The sequence below is a fragment of the Anopheles bellator genome, chromosome 2, assembly GCF_943735745.2.
Source record: "Anopheles bellator chromosome 2, idAnoBellAS_SP24_06.2, whole genome shotgun sequence".
NCBI classification, from domain to species: domain Eukaryota; kingdom Metazoa; phylum Arthropoda; class Insecta; order Diptera; family Culicidae; genus Anopheles; species Anopheles bellator.
Window position 1 is genome coordinate 47,907,607 of NC_071286.1, and position 17,798 is coordinate 47,925,404.

The 17,798-nt window shown below is 48.4% G+C and overlaps 4 protein-coding genes across 5 annotated transcripts in view; 3 read left to right on the top strand and 1 right to left on the bottom strand.

Annotated features, from left to right (window-relative positions):
- The window catches only part of LOC131212370 (transcriptional activator cubitus interruptus), a 42,208-nt gene extending 33,586 nt beyond the window's left edge, over positions 1 to 8,622 (top strand). The window contains exons 2-7 of the mRNA XM_058206211.1: positions 1,628 to 1,821; positions 1,873 to 2,067; positions 3,692 to 4,164; positions 4,239 to 4,907; positions 4,965 to 5,129; positions 5,193 to 8,622. Coding sequence (XP_058062194.1) covers positions 1,628 to 1,821; positions 1,873 to 2,067; positions 3,692 to 4,164; positions 4,239 to 4,907; positions 4,965 to 5,129; positions 5,193 to 8,057 — 4,561 coding nt within the window. The 3' untranslated portion in view covers positions 8,058 to 8,622. The remainder of the gene's footprint in view (positions 1 to 1,627; positions 1,822 to 1,872; positions 2,068 to 3,691; positions 4,165 to 4,238; positions 4,908 to 4,964; positions 5,130 to 5,192) is intronic.
- A 295-nt stretch (positions 8,623 to 8,917) lies between these two features.
- On the top strand, positions 8,918 to 10,167 carry LOC131212373 (venom serine protease Bi-VSP-like). 2 transcript variants are annotated; one of them, XM_058206215.1, is made up of 4 exons: positions 8,918 to 9,104; positions 9,162 to 9,393; positions 9,488 to 9,672; positions 9,755 to 10,167. In XM_058206215.1, exons 1-4 carry the CDS (start codon positions 9,092 to 9,094, stop codon positions 10,144 to 10,146), a joined length of 822 nt encoding a protein of 273 aa, XP_058062198.1. In that variant the 5' UTR covers positions 8,918 to 9,091; the 3' UTR covers positions 10,147 to 10,167. The 2 variants fall into 2 exon arrangements, with proteins under 2 accessions (XP_058062198.1, XP_058062197.1); XM_058206214.1 differs by having other exon boundaries at positions 8,918 to 9,100.
- LOC131212372 (CLIP domain-containing serine protease HP8-like) lies at positions 10,149 to 11,298 on the bottom strand. Its single transcript, XM_058206213.1, has 2 exons — positions 10,944 to 11,298; positions 10,149 to 10,864 (listed from the first exon to the last, which is right to left on the bottom strand). The coding sequence occupies exons 1-2, from the start codon at positions 11,282 to 11,284 to the stop codon at positions 10,216 to 10,218; spliced, it is 990 nt and encodes a 329-aa protein (XP_058062196.1). The 5' UTR covers positions 11,285 to 11,298; the 3' UTR covers positions 10,149 to 10,215.
- A 2,279-nt stretch (positions 11,299 to 13,577) lies between these two features.
- LOC131212371 (RING finger and transmembrane domain-containing protein 2) lies at positions 13,578 to 17,441 on the top strand. Its single transcript, XM_058206212.1, has 4 exons — positions 13,578 to 13,696; positions 14,266 to 16,114; positions 16,200 to 16,415; positions 16,648 to 17,441. Exons 2-4 carry the CDS (start codon positions 14,525 to 14,527, stop codon positions 16,879 to 16,881), a joined length of 2,040 nt encoding a protein of 679 aa, XP_058062195.1. The 5' UTR covers positions 13,578 to 13,696; positions 14,266 to 14,524; the 3' UTR covers positions 16,882 to 17,441.
- The last annotated feature ends 357 nt before the right edge of the window (positions 17,442 to 17,798 follow it).

Here is a 17,798-nt window from a genome sequence, read left to right on the forward strand (position 1 = left end):
ACCTTGGAAATTAGTTTTTAATATTTTCCAATTTTCTGCAATAAAAATTGTATTTTATACAATGGAATGGAATGAACGAACCTTTCGAATAAAAGTTCAACCATCGAAAAATATTAGTCCATTTTTGTTGTACAATCAAATGAAAACATGTGTCCCTAATAAATCACCCTATACTAACTGAAGAGCGATGAATGCAAGTGTTAGGCTCGTTTCATGTGTTAGGCTCGGAACTTTTCAGCCCATGTCTTATCATCCTAGCTCGAGTAGATCGGGCGTATGCACATTCGGAGACCGGCACGGCACGTTGTTCGTGCCCGTTTGCCCGTTGGCTTGACAGGAGAGAAATGTTGGCCAGAAATTTAATAGCCACCATCAAAAACGCATCCGGAAGAATTGTGTCTCCGGGCTGGCAGGAGACAGAGACGCGCGCGGGATACGGTGGTGTGTGGTTTCGGTTCGTCCGTCCGTGCACAGAAGCAAGTGGAGCGCGCCCTGAACCATCGCGCCAACCGTGCCGTCGGAACGCGCATTCGCGCAATACGCGATGGTGCTGGTAGATTAGGTTTATCGATGTAAACAAAGCGAACCCCTAACCGCACAAAAGAAGGATCACATTGCACGCCGAAGAATGGCCGATGAAAAATGTACGCGCTGTGCGCTGGTGGCGGCCCCGAAGGAGGCCCGGGGGGACACTAGCGCTCTCCCCTCGCTGGTTTACGTGCTCTTCTGCGCGCTTGCAGGATTCAGCGAAATTTGAGAGCTTCCTCCTTCGGCACCACAATGGAGCCCCTCCACAGGACGGGCAGGCAGACGACCGTCGTCGGTAGGCTCTGAGTGGCGCAGAAAACTGGGCACGAAGCACGCAGGGCCAAGAAGTCTCTACTTCGGGTATCTACCGCCGGAAGCCGCTACTACGGAACTCCGGAGCCTGAGTCGCGAAATTGTAACGCGCGCGCTTCATGTTACCACCGCGAGTCCCGATCCTCGCGGGTGGCCCACACACACGGCCGAGAGATTCGTAGAAAATCATCGACTCAAGCAGCGATATGCTGGCGAAACCAATTGAGTCCGGTCTGCGTGTCCTTTCCCGTTGCTTGGCCGGGTCGCTGTCGCTCACATTACGACTGACGTCTCCATCTCCATTCATCATAGTTAACGTTGCTCACGGTCGATCAATATCTTTTCAATTGACTCAAAAACAACGCCGACTCCGCGACTCCGATTGCTACACGGACACTGCGAACCTCAATTTGAATATGAACACCGATCGCCATCGCAGATTGCGTGTGCGCGATCCGTAGGTTCCTTGTAAAACAATGCCTATCTGATCCCCGCGGCCATCTCGCGGCACGCCGACCCACCGATACGGTGGTGGCCGGGGACGGTGAAATGTAGCGCGATGAAATATTGAAATGTTAAAAACTACACCGCCAGCGATCGCAATCGCCGCCGTCCTCCACGCGCGCGCAGCAAAACCCTTGCCGCAGTCACGTGTGTGCGCAGCGTAAGGAGCGCATGCCGACGATATGCCGATAGGGCAGAAATTGAATCTTTGGCGGCCGTTCCTTTCTTTCCGATTCGGATCGCGTTGTCTCACGGTCTCTCTCTCTCTCTCTCTATCACACAGGTTGGCCAGTAACGCAAATTTTGCGGAGTTGCAGTTCCTGAGTGCTCGCCGTGCGGCGGTGGCCGCGGCCGTGGCCAGTGCCGGAGCGGCCCAGATCAACGGTGGGACAGTGCTGCCCTCGCATCCGCCCACATCGGCCACGGTGGTGCCGCTAACGATCTCCCCACCGGCCACGTCGGGCGCATCGCTCAACGGTGACGGTGGCCCCGAAGGATCCAACGGCGGTGGTGCGCGGCCCAACGGAGCGACTTCGCTCAGCAACGGCACCTCGCCCGTGGCCGGCGGCGGCGCCAGTCCTGGTTTGCCGACGGCGAACGGTACCACCGGACCGACGGCCGGCGTGCCAGTGCCCCATCCCGGGGACTTCCACCCTGCCTACAGGATACCCGGCTACATGGAGCATCTGTACTCGCTGCAGCACGCCTCGGCATCGCTCCACGGTAAGACACCTTGTCCCGTACCGGCGTGACCTTGCCACACAAAGCAACACCGACCAAGCGTTCCGACAGTGGACCGGCTGGTGCGCGCACCGGAAGTGTCCGTGCCGCGTCAACAAACGTTGAGAAACTTCCTCCTCCGTCTGTGTGGCGTTGCGCGTACGTGTAACGCGCCGCGCAAACAAATGGGTCCATTAGCCGTTAAAAATATAAGCTGCCAGCGAACGACGGGCGATCGATCGTGTCGAGCAACAGTGAGTGACTAACGTCTTCATGGCCAGTGTCTTCGCGACAAGTGTCTTCGCTCCGAGCACAGCAGTGTCTTGGGCCTGCGGTTCTTGAGCCGTCGGAAGCCAAAATATTGTTTCGAAAAGCTCATAAAACTTACTACACTTGGCGTGGCCGGCGCAAACCGTCCAGCCAGTGGCCAGCCAGTGGTCTGCACACAATTTCCCGCTTTTCTAACACTGGTTGGCGTACATTTGGATGAAATAAAAACAACAATAAAATGCAAACACATTACACCCACCCAAGCGGGGGAGATGGCCAAAAGGAAACGGTAGCATTCCTCGCGCCACGCGCGCCACAAGCGGACCCCGCGTGGAAGACTAGGGCCGGTTCTAAGCAAACGCCGTACGCCAAAGGATGTTGGCTCCGGGGTCGACGAGAGAATATGACACGGGAAGGGTTATTTATAAGTTCGATCACGTTCATGTTTGCGGACGACGACGGCGCGGGTTACGTTCGCGCCGCCGGACTCGCGCCCCGGTTGCATTCTGTGAAGTGAACCGTTCGAGTGTACGATCAGCAGAGAGCGTGTTGACGAGGTTACGACTCACCACCATTACGGTTGAACTCTGCGGAATTCCACACGCCGACTTCCTTCGAATGTTGTTCAACCGGACAGGACGATTTTGTCCCGAAACTCTTCTTCTAATACGAACTACGGCCAGCAGGATCGGACCGGTCCTGGGGCGGGTCTTTCAATGATACACTTTCGGCTTCGGTTTGCTAGGCCCCGTGGACTCGCTTTGATCTTCAAGGCAGTACTTTGATGCCACAACGCCTCCCGCTGCCAGCGAGCGTCGGAATGCGTGACACAGATGCGCTGCTCGTGACATGGCAAGCAACGACGCGTTTCAATTATGTTTCGGCCAGTTTATGATCTTTGTCCGAAACGGTCCCGGAATGACAAACGGCAACTATCGCGGGGTACGAGTGTGTCTTCATTAGGCTTGTTGTGGGTGCACGGCAAACCTGTCGCCTGGTCATGTCTCCGGCCGGACGACACTACATGACTCTGTCCACGGCTCGTCCTCGTGATTTAATCGCTGATCGTTCGATATGGAGAAGCGGTCATCATCGTCCACACACCTAGCGCGCTAACGCCGGGTGCCTCAGTGGTGTTTTATAGCCGTTATAAAATCGCTGTCCAAAACGGCATTTCGTCGACGTCCCCGTCGTCGTCGTCGAGGTTGCCGAAATCGGAGAACCTCGGGGCGATCGCAAGACTGGTGTGGAATAATCAAATGAGATCGCCATCAATCGCCACAGCCTTTTGCGTGGTGTAATTAACGTCTTATTTGAGCTGGCTCATTCATACATTGTGGCTTCCTTTACGTTGCAGGTCTTGGACTGACGCCGGAGTACATTAATGCACGTAACGCAATTGCCGATCTGCATCCGGCCAGCTCGCTGGCCAGTGCAGATTTCCACTTCAGCATCGACGCAGCCAGCCGACTGAACAGCCCGCGACCAGGAAGCATTCGTGCCAGCGTGAGCCGCAAGCGAGCCCTGTCTTCCTCGCCGTACTCCGATTCGTTCGACATCAGCTCCATGATCCGCTATTCTCCCAACTCGCTGGCCTCCCTAGTGAACGCTTCCCGGAGCAGCAGCACCAGCGGATCGTACGGCCATCTGTCGGCCAGCGCTCTGGGGCCGCCGCTCGGCATGCACAGCGCGATGCCGCCGCATCTGCAGCACCTGCTGCGCAGCAGTGGCTTCCTCCATTCGCTGCCCGGCCATCATACACCGACGGCCAGTATGTTCTCGTTATCGCACCACCCACTGCACCCGGGCCACTCGCTGGGCAAACCGCAGGTACGCATAATCGCCAGCAATTAGCATCAAAGCACCTTTTCACGCGCTTTTCCCTTCCCGTTCCGTTCCCGCAGCACATAACCGATCTATCGAACAAGAAGCAGGAGCAACCAACGTCCAGTTCCCAAGTGACGCGCGTCGAAGCGGACAGTGCCACCAACGCACAGCAGAAAAAGTCGCGCCTCAAACGCGAATCTGCGCAACACAATGTGGTGCCGCTGCACAAGGGTAGCCCTCCGTGTGCCATGCTGACCTCGAACCATCACCTTAGCCCTACCTCGACGCAAGGACCCACCAACGGTGCGGGTTCGGCAACGTCGACGCAAAACGGGGGCCTCAACCTGAGCCCCATGCATCCCGAGCTTGGTGCGCGAGGTGGGGACATCGGGGCCGGGATCGGCAACGTGGGCGATGGCAATGAAGCCATCGGCGGGAGGATGGCCGGAACCATGGGCTTTGAGTGCGGAAACGGAGAGGGCGGATCTCGGGCAGACACCACCGACCCGAAGGACGAGCCAGGGGACTTTATCGAAACCAACTGCCACTGGCGGGACTGTTCGCTGGAGTTTAACACACAGGATGAGCTGGTCAAGCACATCAACAATGACCACATTCATGCGAATAAAAAATCGTTCGTCTGCCGGTGGGAAGAGTGTTCGCGCGACGAAAAACCCTTCAAGGCCCAATACATGCTGGTGGTGCACATGCGTCGCCATACTGGAGAAAAACCGCACAAATGCACGGTAAGTGGCGATCGCCGCAAGGAGGCGGACACGTTCTTACGTACTCTCGTTCTCTAGTTCGAAGGTTGCTGTAAGGCTTATTCAAGACTGGAAAATTTGAAGACACACCTTCGCTCGCATACGGGCGAAAAGCCATACACCTGCGAGTACCCTGGTTGTAGTAAAGCGTTTAGTAACGCATCCGATCGTGCCAAACATCAGAACCGAACGCACAGTAACGAGGTGAGTAAACGGTAGCGGAGAGAGTTGTACGATCGATGCGTAACGCCAATGTTCCATCCCCAGAAACCGTACGTTTGCAAAGCTCCGGGCTGCACGAAACGTTACACGGACCCTAGCTCGCTGCGGAAGCACGTGAAAACCGTGCACGGTGCAGAATTCTATGCGAACAAAAAGCACAAGGGCAATCATCACGGTGGCGGTGGAAGCAGCGGCGGTCTGGGCGAAGATGGGGAAGGCTCCAACCACATGTTTGACAGTAGCCCCCGGAGCGAGGACAAGACGACAAGCATGAGCAGCCCCAGTATTAAGTCGGAATCGGATGCCAATTCCCCGAGCCACCCGCCGATCAGCAGCCCGATGTCCATATCGGCGCTTACTGCAGGGCTTGGGGAAGAGTACCACGAAGGAGACAACATGCATCATCTGGGTAGCCTCGCGACGCTGGACGATGCAGCGTGGCCGTACGTGGACGAGGATCTTGAGGTGGCGGATCTCCCGTACGTGCTACGTGAAATGGTCGACCTCAGCGGCCCCAATGGAGCAGCGACTGCGGTGTCAATGCGCAACCATCCCCGGAACCGGCTGAAGAATCGCATCAACAACAAGGGCTCCCTGCTCGGTAGCAGTCCACTTTCCAACATTCCGGAAATGAACGGCCAGCAAATGCGGAACTTTGGGCTTGGCGATTTGAACAAGAAGATTACCGATCTCAAGATGGAACCGGGTACGACACCTCCTCCGCAGTCCCTTTCGCTACCGTCGCCGACGGTGGCAAAGATAGGCCAGTCCGATGCGATACGACCCCCGCTGCCACCGCCGTCCTCGACCAGCACCACCACGACGACAATGATGATGATGAATGCGTACTTGAATCCTGCCGCAGCGCAGAACCGACGTGATAGCAACAATAGCACCACCAGCAGCTCGTACTACAGTATGCGTTCGGCCGACATCAGTCGCCGCAGCAGCCAGGCGTCACAGCAAAGCTCGATCTCAACCATGCGACCGACTTACTACAACTCTTCGTCACTGTACGATCCGATCTCACCGGGCAGCTCGCGCCGATCGAGCTCCATGTCGACGGCCACCAACGGAGGACAGAGCCTACCACCGCCGCCTTCCTCGCATTTGATCTCAACCCATCTGCAACGCTTCGGCGGCAACGGCACTGCGGGAACCGTGGGCGGCATCACGGGAGCTTCGATGGGAGGCCATCCGAATGCCAACGGCTCACGGCACTCCATTCCCAACAACATGAGCACCGGTGGATTCTATGGGCCACAGCAACATAACAGTGGATTGGCTGGCCACAGTTTCGATCGCCGCATGTCCGAGCCAGTTGCAAGTGGTGCGGGCATGGGCAGGAACGTAGCTGGCTCGACCGGGTCAGCCATGTTTGGTGTGAATTCACAGTACATGAACCGCCGGCCGGCTGGAGTGCAACCACGCAGTTCCCCGACCTGCACCGCTACTTCCGGTGCCGCTGCTGTCAACAAGGTTGCCGCACCGTCAACCGCTGCGAAGCTGCACCCCAACCAAGAAGTGGTTTTGGATGAAATGGAAGAGGGTGAAATGGTGGAAAACAAACTCGTCATTCCGGACGAGATGCTACAGTATCTGAATCAGGTGGCGGATATGGCAGGTGAAGCTAGTGGCAGAAACAAACCAAACAACAACCAAACGACCCCAGCCATTCCCAGCAGTGCCAATAATCCGTGGAATTCTCCTGAGAATGACACCGTCGGGGACAGGATTTCAGTACGAGCGCCGCAACAAATGTCAACAACGAACGCAAACCAAACGGTCAGCTTTACGCAACCCCAACCGGCCATGTTGTTGAGCCCTCAGTCCCAGTACAGTAACGACGATGGCAGTCTTATGAGCAACGTTATGTCTCCACAAACACCGCAACACCAGCTGCTGTCGCCGATAATACCGGAGAATGCTTCCGGTCCTCTGACACCGGCCTCGAATAACTACACCACACCGTCAGCCCAAGACTTTCCCCTGCCTGCGGTACAGTGCCAAGGTGTGCAGCACAACACGAGCGGGATGCAAAATTTCAGCAACGGGAACGGCGGCTACCCGGCTAGCGATTGCTGTTACGGACAGGGGCAGAACGCACCACAGCAGCAGCAGTCGGGGCACCGCAGTCTAAACCGGCCGATCGCGTGTTCTAATTTGATCGGTTACTATCATCGAACCGATCAGAGTGCACATCATTGCTGCTTGGCAACGATGATGCAAGGGTCCCTCTACATCAACCAACCGGCGGGCCACGGTCAGCAGCAGCAGCAGCAGCAGCAGCAATCCGGTGGCACTCAGATGCTACCGCATGCTTCACAGAACGCTCAGTTTAAGAATCCGTTTAGCCTGAATGTGTCCAGTTTGGCCGGTGGTAATCATAGCAAGCCAGTAGCCGACGAGCCAGTGGCTGCGTGCAGCAACGCCGCAGCCAATATTGAAATTCAGTGCGGTGACATCAGCCAATCGCAGATGTCGCCTGCAATCGCTGCCATGGCACCAGCAATCAACGACGCCGCACTTCGGACGGACCCGTGTCAGCCGCTGCAGCAACAGTCCGCTCCGACCGTGGCTCCGGCGCAACCGATGGAAAGCAGTTTGCAAACTCCACCGCTGGTATCGTCCCCAACGGGCTTTGCGGATCCTGCCGTAGCTACCCCGTCGGTTCTACCCATGACACTCACTACCGATAATTGCCTGACCACCGCGGGTAGCGGTGCAATGGGCAGCGATACTTATCAGCGAACGCTGGAATACGTGCAAAACTGTCAGAATTGGAGCGAATCTGGCGCCGACATGGTCAGCAGCAGCACGCATCCATCTTCTAATCTAGTAATCAACGATATGAGTACTTCACTGAGCTCTTACTTCGAAGAAGATCGCTATTTGCAGATGATCCAGTAACAGCAAAGGCGATGGCTGGCCGTCGTCTATATTGCAAATGTATTCAAACTGTTCAGCCACTGATTTACCGGGAAGTGGTATTTAGCTGGCTTAGTGCCAATGATGATCTATGCATGCATTTTCTAATCTAATTTTGCCATAACAATATGCTCAAGATAGCTGAGAACGATGGTCGAGATTCCTATAGATTTAGTTTTTTCCCTCTTTATTGCAACAACATAGAACAAAAGCGAAGCGAATGACTGTTTCAGCTGTCTTCTAACAAGCTCAGTAATAATGGATAATTCTCTTTCTTTTGTAAAGACCCTTGTACATGTATGAAATAACAAAAAGCAGCAATGATGTTTTAGGGAAAAGAAAGATTGTTTAGGTGCGTTTATTAGTTTGAAATCGCGCAGTGCAGAGTACAGCCATATAAAAAGGGATTTATCATTGCGCTGGAGCACTGCCATCACCGCAGTAGCTGTAAAGTAAGGTTGGTAGCCGCATAAGAATTGATCGTTCATCAGCGAGCATGTTGCTTGCGATGTGTTAAAATAGTGAGCCGGAATAAATTGGATGATTCATCAACAAATTAACAACACTCGATGCTCCATGTGTTAATTTACAGATTTTTTAGCAGCATTTTCGTAAGGGTCATTGAAGTAGCAGGTTTGTTCCATTTGCTGCAAAAGGTTATTGTTGAAGCAATTTACTGCTACAATGATGATCACACATTCGAGCGATGCACGAATGAATGCCAGATGGCAGGCAGCGCTGATCGTCACTACCACCACCACCATCCCTGTGAAAGCCGATAACGTTAGCGTCGCGATCGCCTGTGAAACCACTATACTCTTGCGAGAGCGACATAAGAGGTGGGTTTAAATGAATCACCAATCATCACTTGAGTGAGCAAACCATCTCTTGCTGGTTTGATAGTTTGCCACAGTTTTCTAGCAGCTTTCTTACTTAGTAGTTCTATGGGAATAAAATGAAACTCTTCACTACCAATTTAATAGCGGTTTTTGTGGTGTTATCCGTTAGAAGTGCACATGGGAACTGTAGGTAAGAGTAGCTGCGTATGAAAAGTGGTATCACAGTATTCGAACCTTTTTTGGTTAGGGGTCTTCCCGGACAAAGTGCATTTGGAGTTTAGTGATGTACTTAATAAGAACTGTGGCGACTCCTCGTACACTGATTGGATGAAGCCCGAAGATGGTCGGCCTTTCGAAAACCCTTGGCTGATCTTGTTTCGACATCCGGAAGAAAGTGAACCATTTTGCCAAGGAACGCTCATTACCAGCCAACATGTGCTAACTTCGGCAATATGTTCGGAGGGCATTGTCATCAACGAGTATGTTTTGAACACTGGTTTCATTGCATTTTTTTCAACGTATCATTTATTAATCATTTACTTCTCGTTTCATGACACGATCGTAACATGGCAGAACAACCGTGGTAGTGGGCGAATATGACCGATCAATGAATCCTGAATGTAACGCAACAAACGGTTGTTCTACGATGACTGAGCTTTTTGCACTACATAAAATAGTGCATCCGAATTTCATCAACGAATCGTATGAATACGACATTGCTGTTGTAACGCTAAGTGAGAAACTTAGATACAGTAACAGTGAAGTATTCCAATTGTCCACTTACAGGTAACAGTTTGGCATGATCTTATTTGTTTGTTTTGTTCTCTGCTATCGTTTTAGGTGTCAAACCAATTTGTTTGCCATTGACTCCTATCATACCTTCCAATGTCCATACACCATTGGCGTACAATGCCCTCTGGCCAGAGAAAATTGTGCGACCGAAACAAATTCAAATGCGTTACATCCCTCATCTGGAGTGCCGGAAGTTCACGCAAGATTTGTTGGCTTTACACGAAGGACAAATTTGTGCACAAATGAAGTACCCTGCGAAAATAAGTCTGATCGGTGGGTCTGGATCGCCGCTGTTGACGGAATTTCACGATCGCTCATTTCAGTTCGGGATACTCTCAATCGGTATGCCGGACGCTAGGTCGGTTGAGCCATTCGTTTACGTAAATATTTCTACACACATTACCTGGATTCATGAGACCGTAATAAATAGTCAAACTTAATAATCACAAATATTTTATTTTGTAAAACCATCAGCTTGGGGAACTAAATTCAGTGTGGGAAAATGTATTCTAAGTGGATGTACATTGTGTATCGATTCTACTTTTCATCATCTCCGTCAACCAATTGTAGAATGGAGCGATAGATGTAACAATGTAAGGTTCACCAAGCCTGGCAGGATAAGGAGGTCCGTAAGAAAGCAGTCCTACCAAGTACACTTTGTCCTCGGATTGCACGGAATAGACTAATCCACCGGCACTTCCCCGTAAACTTGGCGCATACTCTGTGTTGTCTTGGGGAACATGCTCTTGTTTAAATACTATACAAAATATTCCGTCTTCCAGATTTAGTGTATACGTTGAGAGCAGATTTGTACAGTCTTTAGGAGAAATGCTTTTCATCATGTACTGTTTTGGGATCAGGGAAAGACCCGCCTCTTTGGCACCGCACCAAGACGAAATTAGCAGAAGAGAGTCTTCAGCTTGATTGTGTTGATTAATGCAAATCGGTAGCACGGATAACCCGTTTACGTTGGCCGGTGTCCGCATTTGAACCAGTGCTATATTATTCACCTGTCGAAACATATTGTAGTCAGGGTGAACAATTACTGAATCTACCATGATGTCCTGTGCAGGTGGCGCACAAGTTTCTTCTTGTTCCGCAAGTAGCGAGCAGTCATTCTCAGTTGAACTGTTGTATTCACCTAATCTCACATAAGTCCTACAAGCGAAACGATGTTAAGAATATTGCTCGGGTAAGAACTACTATCGTGAAAACTAAATTTATAGAAACTACTTACAGACGACCAAAGCTATCGAATTGTGTGACGAAAACTGTGGTTACGACGTATAACTCATGGATCAAAGCTCCTTGGAAGACGTAGGTTACGTTTTTATCCCGCTTGTAGCCGAACCGGACAATCCATGGGTGTTCGAATAACCGAGAGTTGATTGGGAATTCCCTGTCGTAGAAGCGTTTGCCACATCCTTCATGATTCAGTGTAGAACAAAGTAAATCTGTAGAATTTTGTTCGACTGTTGTAGTATTTCCTTGGCTACTCCATGATGCCTCTGCAATGCTCACGATGACCAAAACAACGAATACGATCCCGGCATCCGGGCTTAAGTTGCTGTGTGCCATATTTGATGCTTTTCGCACCATCAACACTTGATTACTGATTAGAATTTATACCGACGCGCACAGAGCAATACAAACATCTTTGAGAATATCAGTGTTTTGCAATGATAAGCTAGAGCTGATTTCTTGGGGAATCCCCATACAATAAAAAAGACGAAAACACGGAGCAATAATCATATCACCCTCGTGCACTACTTTCAAGTCTTCAAATTTTCAAAATAATCTGTATAACATAGGAAGTGCGCATGTACAAAAGCATTTACGTAAGAAAAGTTTGAGTGCATTGAGCAACATTGGTGGGCGTGTATACCGAAGTGTAGAAAATAATTCTACGTTAGTTCACATAATTTCGTCGATTCGAAGGTCTAGAATGTTTTAATGGTTTGTAAATGATGTATTCGAAAGCGCGCGTGCCTCTGCGTCTCCAAGCACCGCCCTGACTTTAATAGTCGGCAGCAACTGTTCCAACTGTTCGCAGAGCGGGGCGAGTAGCACCTGCGCGCTTGGTCCGTTGTTGCCACAATGTACGGTGAGGTGAGGACGAAAGGGTCTCCCATTGTTTTTCCGTGTAGCCGCGCGAGGACAACCCATGCTTTGAAGTGTGGGTTTTCTAGTTGGGGTAGCGGCTTCCCCTCGACGTGGACATCCAACATGGTTGGCCTTCGATGTTGGTCCATGTCGATGTGTTTTGTTCCTAAATCGCCGCTTCTGTAATGATAATGTAAATATTGATGTGACATGATATTTGCATTATTGCACAAATGCACAAATTAAACAAATGTGCTGATTAAACAAAACACCTGCCGGCGGTATCGGGAATCGAAACCATGGCCAGCTGCGTAACAGCAACGAGCGTTGCCGGCTGATCTATCTATATATATATAAAAATGGATGTTTGTGTGGCTGTGTGTACCGCTTTTTCTCAAAAACTACTGAACCAATCCGCGTGAAATTTTGCACAACGTAGTTTTAACGTAACGTAACGTCCCATACGTAACAACGTCTCATACGTAACGTCCCATACAAACGTTTTCGAGTAAATCGTACCAAAGGGGAAATGTTCTGGTGAATGTTTGAAACCACTCCCCTCTTTAAATAGGAGGGCTCCCATTCAAAATCTAAGTTCATTTCAGATAGTATTCAAGCAATTTGAGTCAAATTCAGCTGGTGCGAGTTTTTACATGTATCCAACGGGTAGCGGGAAAGGAAGCCGATTGTGTACGTCACCGGGAATCCCGATTGTCTGAAAAGGATGAGTACCGGGAAATGAAAAGGGAAGCCGATCGGACGTGATCTGGAAGTCCGATCCTTTGAATCGCCGGATAGTCGAGAAATAACAATGAAATAAGGCGTGGCGAAGCTCGCCGGGACCTGCTAGTCACATATAAAAATGGTGAATTCTAAAACGGGTACACAAACAGCAAAAAAAGTAAGCGCAATGAATTATAGTTAATATCGTAGATAGTTCAAGGCAAAATCACCATCATCTTCAATCATGATATGTACGCTAAAGTTGTAACGGAGCGCTTATTTTTTCTTCGTTTCGCGCGACACAATAAAAATGATAGCAATGTTGATCCAAAAGATTTAGGTCCTCTGAAACTGCCACTCATGGATATTTCAAATCTCTCATCAGAAATAACATAACAATAATAACAATAACGAATTACATAATAACTTAATAAGATCGAATAAATGCTACCTATAGTTATATGTCCCAAACAAAGCTTCCGGCGTATTTACCTACGTCGCGATTCCAGTAGGCGGCCACTGTAGTACCTGAATCATCACGGATTACGGTAGGGTTGATCTATTTATAATATTGAAATACTTAAAATACTTATATTGAATACTGAAAATATATTGATAATATTGAAAGGGATATTAAAAATAATGTTGGAGAAAATATTTGTATAAAGTCTTTGAAATGGTTAAAGTAATTTGTCATACTCGTCGATAGAACTTTTGATGCATTTCTAAAATTTCCGATTCGGTTCGAGAAAAGTCGTTAATGCCCTTTTGGCCTCAGAAGGGTTCAGCAACGAAGAGAACGGCAGCGAAAGGAAAATAACATGGTTAAAAGAAATCAGGTGACATAATACCAGCTATACGAGGTAATAGTTGCACTATCGCAGTGTCTGGACCGGGTTTAAATTACAATGCCCCATTCAAAGACAACGACCAGACCAGATGAAATTCGTGCACGGGTTTTCCTGACAGCTGTCAAACTTGACTTTTTTCTTTAGCAGCACGCAGCCATAACATTAATGTGTTCGTATAGACCACTTTCGTACGTGTGATTCATTTAATGACGAAATCGCTTGTACGATAATATTTCATGTGAAAATTTTTGTGCTTACGACGAAAATTGAAAAGAAAGTGTTGTGAAAAAAGGGAAATCGGTGAACACAACAGGTTGGTCTGCCAATGACGAAGCTGTTCATGGAACGAGATTAGTTGAGATAAAAAAATGTTGTGGAGACAATCGTACTGAGTGCACAACATAAGCAACAAGAAATAGTTGCCTCAATCTTATCTTCGATAAACATGATCAGGGAAGCAGTTGCTGACTGATTTTGTGTCTTTTCTAGCGCTTGGGTTATGCAAAAAGAAAGGGAATTGCTTTAAAAACATTTTGCAATACGCATTGGCAGTATTTTGTTGGTGGACTCGTCGATGTGTGCGTGATCGAAACACGGAGTAAAAATGGTAAAGTGCATCAGCATTGCGAGCATGAGTTTCTTTACATGTGTTTTGAGTGAAAACAGCAATGCTGCAATACTTTCTCCTTCAACTCGTCAACATAAAGCAGAGATAATGCAAGATGTTTATAAAGTTTAAACTTCATTGTTGAGACGCAAACGAGTTTGATACAATCTGTTTCTGGAATACTACCAATTGGCTTTATTCTTTGTGTGGGTACGCGATTACTTGAAACCAGTTTAATACTAATGGAAACTGTTGCTGTATACTTTTCGTTGCAGCGTTCGTAGTAGGCCTGTTACACGGCATGGAATATGCCGTTCAGCAGCGGCGACAGTATCTGCGGAAGTAAAGAATACTACAACATTCCACACCTATAAAAAAAGGAAGCTGATGCAAGTGCGTGGAGTAGTGGAGAAAGCTAGTTTTAGTACCTTTTCCACCGCACTCCTCCTCAACGGGAGAGTGAACAGCAGCATTGAAAAGGACAAGGACTAGGATTCCCACGTCCTTCACAATATCACACACGACTTTACTAAAATGTCCGATACCAACCCTACGGCTGACCACAATAGACAGCAGACGGCAGGCCCAGAAAAAGAAGAGGCACAAAAGCAGCAACCTTCACCCGTCGAAGTGGATCGTAAGTCTACTGCAGCTGATCGACCGGTGAATTCAGGGGCACTCACAGAAACGAACAACCTCCCCGCAACATCAACACCACAAACCAATCCATCGGCTTCGGAGCAATTGTTGTTTTGTAGCCCAGCAGCAGACTCAACAAACGTTGTGTTAAATCCGCAGACATCTACAACCTCGGCAATCGAGCGCCAGACGTCGGTCGGGTCCATAGATAGTGCAACGATGCCTTCGGCAACAGGCGGCGGAAGTGGAACCGCCGGAGGAAGTGGATTCAGGAGTTCCATCAGCAACGGCCGAGTTTCGTTTAGTCGATTTATTTCTGTAGATAGATCACGATCAGGAAACGAGACATCGAATGGGCGCTCATCAAACTTCAGCAATGATGTGTTTAGCGATTTTTTAACGCTAGTGCAGCAAGCAAGACATCCGAGCAGCTTTTTTTCAGGGGAACGAAGAACATTTTTTAATCAAACATCATCTTCTGGGAGGTCGCATGCTCCAGGAACCAGCACGCCTCCATCGGCCAACAGTGCTAATTCGGCTAGTGAAGTCGTAATCGATGTTGACGGTGGCAGTGCGGTCGGTGGCGGAACATCGCTACGTTCGTCACAAAATGAGCTGTATCCGATGTCCACATCGTCCAGCACTGGCATTCGGCCATTTATGTGGATGCAACAGACAGAAGAAAGTGCCCCGACTTCTGCTCCAACAAATGGCGGACGGTCGCCACTAATGCCAAACTTCAATTATAGCCACCATCACCATCATCATCACTTCCACAACCATCAACCGTTGTCGCTGCATCAGCACAGTCAGCCGTTGGCCGGTATGACGATGGGCGGAGCACAACAGTCTCCTTTGTCCGCAAGTGTTGACGGTGGCACTTCATCAGCCGTTGGGGACCAGCAACAACATCAACACAGTGGTGGCGGTGTAGCAGCTATCTCCACACCAACCGGAGCAAACTTGCCACCGTTTGGCGGTGGGGGTGGCACTCGTAGCAACAGCGTGAGCTCTAATCACCTCAACGATGAGGCAACTGTCCACGAAGCATTGAACCAAATACCGGAGGCTCGGGTTATGATGGACACTTTGGCCCGATACACACCGTTACTGTTGATTTTGGTGGCCAAACTGTGCTACGACCATTTGGACGGAATTATCTACTTCCTCATGCTGTTGATAACGTTCTACCATGCTAACTGGGTGGTGCGACAGGAAATTTCGAAACAAAAGCAGCGTCGCATCATTGTGCTACTGCGCGAGATGTTGGTTATAGTTGTGACGCTGATGATATTTGGGCTTGTCTTCGAATTTGAAAATATTTGGCTGGTGTTACTGTTTATGCCAATTTCGTTGCAGCCGCAGTCATTAAAGTCACTCCTGTTTTCCGTCTGCATCACCGACCTCATTCTGAAACAGATAACGATTGTGATAAAAATCATCTTTACTTTGATGCCTCCGAGCTTGGTGGACTACAAGAGCAGAGTGAGTAAGCACTTTAATATGTGTGCCCAGCAGCATTGTCTGCAAAAGCAGTGAAATTCAATATCTAATCTTTTCTTTTCTAAAGGGCAAAATATATCTTATGATCGAATCATTATCGCAATTATACCGTGCCGCAGCTCCTATACAACCGTGGTTAATTTTCTTGTTTGAATCGTATTCGGGGTCGGAGAAAATGGTTGGAGTTATCTTATCGGCAGTATACATAGTGGCAAAGTCTACGGATCTACTGGACAGAGTCAAATTTTGTCGTCGATCGCTAATTAAACTGATGCAGAAAACAGTAAGTAGATAACTATTCTGTTTTGCACACTTTTGGTAACTCCATCAAGATGATCAAACTCAAAATCCTTGCGTCACTAATACGTTCTTCTAACGCTAAGCAATTACAAGGGCTGATCGTCTTGGCCTGCGATAGAAACAGTTGCTAATCTCTGTTGCTTATTGTAACGTTGCCGCGGTTTAAAGGTATTGTATAATATCGCTGTTACTGATAATGGTTTTTCTTTTCTTAGAGCTATGGAACTGTGCCAACAAAAGAGCAGTTGCAGACTTGTGGAGGACAGTGTTCGATTTGTCATGACAACTTCAATTCGCCCGTGCTTCTGGAATGCAATCACATCTTCTGCGAGTTATGCGTCGGAACCTGGTTCGACCGCGAACAAACGTGCCCTCTGTGTCGTGCCAGAATTGTGGACGATCCTTCTTACCGCGATGGGGCCACCACATTCTTCTTGCAATTATACTAATTGATGTCGTTTTTTGACTGCCGTGGTAACTAGAATGAAGCACTAGCTCTGTACTGCTATGTACTGCTCTTAATTCCTCTCTACTGAGTTAATAGAGTTCATTTATTGTTGCCCTAAAAATATGTGGTTGGAGATTACATTAATGTGTATCGTTCGTAAATTTCAGATGCAAAGAAGTCGATAAGGACAACTAATTCCTAACAAATGAAACGCAATCCGCGCTAAACACATGTTCGGTTTTGGGATAATTTTTTTCGACTCCTAACGGTAATTTTATCGATTAAAGAACCTTTGCGTACCAAAAGGGACAATGAAACGGGCAATATAATAATGAGTTATTTTTGTATATATACATCTATATATAAATGATCAGTAATGGAGTTCCCGAAAAGCAGCATGAAAGAAGTTAGTTTACTTATCTGGCAGCTTGTCCAAATCTGATTCGAAATAAAAAAAAGAAGCAATTGTATGTTCAATAGTATTTACGGTGCAGAATTTATGTTGAACTATAATACACTATTGTAAAAGATGTGTGCATCAATAAAACAATATCCTTAATACTTTGCATCGATTTGCTGAATGTTAAACAACTGCAGTTACTAACATTATATTATTTTTAAAACGTTTAGTAAACATTTAACGCTTGTCCATCTTTTTACTAAACCTGTATTAGATAATTCTGAGAGATCTTAGATTATGAATAGAACAATTTAGACTATAGTAAATTGAATTTTTCGAATGCCAAGCTTCCGCCATTCTAACAAGTCTGATAAGTTTGGTCGTTTGGTCTCATGCAGTTTTACACAGTTGCAGTTTTTACGCATTGTGAAAATCGAAAACTGGCGGAACCGTTTCAACGGTTTTGAAGCACTGTTTATAACATTTTTCAAAACGACAGGCTCACGTTCACAAATCTC